Raw genomic sequence first — 3380 nt, 5'->3', positions numbered from 1 at the left:
CAAAACAACAATGAGGTATCATCTCACACCACAGAGACTGGCACACATTTAAAAGAACAAAAACAACCAGAGCTGCCTTGGATGTGGGGAAAAAGGGACACTCCTTCACTGTTGGTGGGAATGCCGACTGGTCCAGCCTTTCTGGAAAACAATATGGACAGTCCTTCAAACACTAGAAATTGAGCTTCCATATGACCCTGCAATATCACTTCTGGGAATATATCCTGAGGATGCAAAAAAGAAACACAGTAGAAATGACATCTGTACCTATATATTCATTGCAGCACTGTTCACAATAGTCAAAATATGGAAACAACCCAAGTGCCCTAAAACAGATGACTGGTTAAAGAAACTTTGGTACATCTACACAGTGGAATACTATGCAGCTGTTAGGAGAGATGAAGTCAAGAAACTTGCTTATAAATGGATAGACATGGAAAGTATCATGCTACGTGAAATGAATCAGAAAGAGGGGGACAGACATAGAGGGACTGCACTCATTTGTGGAGTATAAAATAACATCACATGAGGCTGACACCCAAGGACAGTAGAGACAAGGGTCAGGGGGATTGCCCCAGCTGGAAGACTGATTCATGAGCAGAGGGGAGAAGGCAGATGGAATAGAGAAGGGATCACTAAGAAAATGATGGCTGGAGGAACCAGTTGGGATGGGAGATGCATACTGAAAATAGATAGTGGAACAAACGTGATGACCTCTCAGTGTCTGTGTTGCAAGCTATAATGCCCAAAAGTAGAGAGAGACTATGGAGAATATTGTCTGCCATAGAGGCACGGGGAGGGTGGGAAAGGGTAGGGTATACCGGGGATATTTGTGGTGGGGAATGTGCACTGGTGGAGAGATGGGTGTTTGATCATTGTGAGATTGTAACCCAAACATGAAAGCTTGTAACTATCTCACGGTGATTCAATAAAATTTTTAAAAAAATTTAAAAAAGAGTGGGCTTTCTTTGTTTCTGAGCTCTTTATTTTTGATAGTTGCTGACTTGAAATTAATTTGAAGAGCTGTGATTTACAGGAGTTACTGATAGATGAATCACATGCAGAACAAGTGTCTTGTTTCAATTATTTTTAGCCTATCATTCTGTCTTTTTATTATAGCCATTTTGTTTTTAACTGCAATACTGTTGATTCCATTGAACTTAGTATAAGACCTCCATTAATTGTTCTCATTTGCTTTAGCTTTATAATCCTTTTTTCATTCCACAAATTAAAACATAGTTCTTTGTTCTATTTTCCTGGAAAATATCACTGTTTTTAGAAATAGAGATTGCCATATAGATGTAAGTTCCTTAAGGAAGATAACTGAATTTAACAACAGTTTGAAATTTTTACGGAAAGTATGAGGAATATTAATGGTAATTTAAATGATACACCAAATGTCATATTATTTTCACTTCACGACTCTTACATGGTATGTTGAACAGAACCAGTAGTGGGATTTCTTAAAATTTGTCTCCTTCAGCTAAAGTCCTGGATTTGTTTGTTTGTTTCATCAAACTCCTTTGTAGCTATCACTGAAATCAATGGAAAAAACCCCTTTATAATAAAGAGGGGATTTTCCTGGCTTGTTGTGTGGGTTTTATAATCAGTATCTTGAACACCCTTTCAGTCAGAATCTCCAAGAGTGTCTTATTTATCGATAAAACTGGGATGGCTTTCACTATTGTATATTGAAGTTCTCTTCGAAATATGCGGGCAAATGCACTTTCCAAGAAATGCACTTTTATCAAGAAAATAACACAGCTAGTTTTTTTGACCCACACTATATTGCAAGTCTTCAGCTCCATTGCTCAACGAATTTCAGTGCAAAACAAAAGCAATCTGGCATGTATAGCTTCCCATATGTTCCCATGAGCACTACCAGAGGTTTTTGGAGTGCAAATGTAGGATTAATTCCTGAGAAGTATGTGGTGTGTCTCCAAAACAAATGTGGAAGTCTGAACAGAATGTAGGACGACAATTTATAAGATAATCTGGGAAATAATGTATAATAAGACATAAGACTCTGATGCATAAAAGAAGAAACACTTTACTTAGTAATAAAATTGCTTACTTTAAATTCAGTGCATAAGAACTCCCCCATTCACCATTTTTGTCAGAGCTGCCGTGACATCTTTGTTCCGAAAACTATATATTAATGGGTTTAGAACAGGTGTCAATATTGTGTAAAAAACAGAGACCACCATGTCATTCTCAGGTGTGTGATAGGAGTTGGGAACCATGTATGTGTACACAGCAGCGCCATAGAAAAGAGTAACCACAATCATATGAGAAGCACAAGTGACAAAGGCCTTCTTCTGGCCTTCTGCTGAGTTCATCCTGTAGATGGTAAGAAGGATTAAGTAATACGAGCTTGAAATTGCTATTACAGGTATAAGAAGCATGAGGACACAGCATAGATACATAAGTGTCTCATAGAGGGTTGTGTCTGAACAAGAAAGCTTCATTAGGGCAGGGACCTCACAGAAGAAATGTTGGATCTTCCGGGATCTGCAGAATGGGAATGTCATGGTGGCAGGTGTGAGCATGAACCCATCCATCAAGCCCAGAAACCAGCAGGCAGACACCAAAAGGAAGCACATTTTATGGCTCATGAGAATAGGGTAATGGAGTGGATGGCAGATGGCCACATAACGATCATAGGCCATGGCTGCAAGAAGGAAACATTCTGAACCTCCTAGTGTCAGATATAAGAACATCTGAATCCCACATTCAGAAGGTGAAATTGTGTTTACACCTATGACTTGGTCCAAGAGCATCTTGGGCACCGTGACTGAAATATACATGACATCCATGAGAGACAACTGGCTGATGAAGAAGTACATTGGCGTATGGAGATTGATATCCCAGTGTATCAGAAGGATCAGAATGCTATTTCCACACAAGGCCAGCAGGAAAACCACAAAAATGATGGCACCAAGAAGAGCAGGGTGATTCAATTGAGTGAAGAATCCCAAGAGGATAAAATCTGACGATCCAGTGTGGTTTGATCCCCAGCTTGTATTGTCCATGGGTGTTGTTCTGTAATTCAATGAGAATTTGGGTTAGTATTTAACTTAAAAAATATAAGAACTCAAAATGTTTATTGGCCTGCATTAATTTTCTTCAGTGTGAATTTTCTTTAGGTACATGCAGACCAATATAGTTTTTATTAGCAAACACCATGGGCTGTTAATTTGGAATCTATAAATTCCTTTAATCTATCAAATTGACAAGGAAAGTAAGGAAACCTAATGTTAGGTCAAAATTTTTTCACCTTCTGGGTCAGAGTGATAGTATAATGGGTAGGGTGCTTGCCTTGAACAGGGCTGACCCCAGTTTAAACTGGCATCCCAAAGGTCCCCTGTGCATTGCCAGAA

General features: G+C 38.9%; 1 protein-coding gene across 1 annotated transcript; it reads right to left on the bottom strand.

Annotated features, from left to right (window-relative positions):
- Positions 1-2081: 2081 nt before the first annotated feature.
- On the bottom strand, positions 2082-3032 carry LOC129405852 (olfactory receptor 2T29-like). Its single transcript, XM_055143532.1, has one exon. It carries the CDS (start codon positions 3030-3032, stop codon positions 2082-2084), a length of 951 nt encoding a protein of 316 aa, XP_054999507.1.
- Between the last annotated feature and the right edge of the window lie 348 nt (positions 3033-3380).

Source organism: Sorex araneus, chromosome 6 (assembly GCF_027595985.1).
Source record: "Sorex araneus isolate mSorAra2 chromosome 6, mSorAra2.pri, whole genome shotgun sequence".
In the NCBI taxonomy this organism is placed as follows: domain Eukaryota; kingdom Metazoa; phylum Chordata; class Mammalia; order Eulipotyphla; family Soricidae; genus Sorex; species Sorex araneus.
This window is presented reverse-complemented; position numbering and strand designations above follow the sequence as displayed.

Coding starts and splice junctions, on each gene's coding strand:
- LOC129405852 (XM_055143532.1), bottom strand. CDS start 3,032: ATGGACAATACAAGCTGGGGATCAAACCACACTGGATCGTCAGATTTT.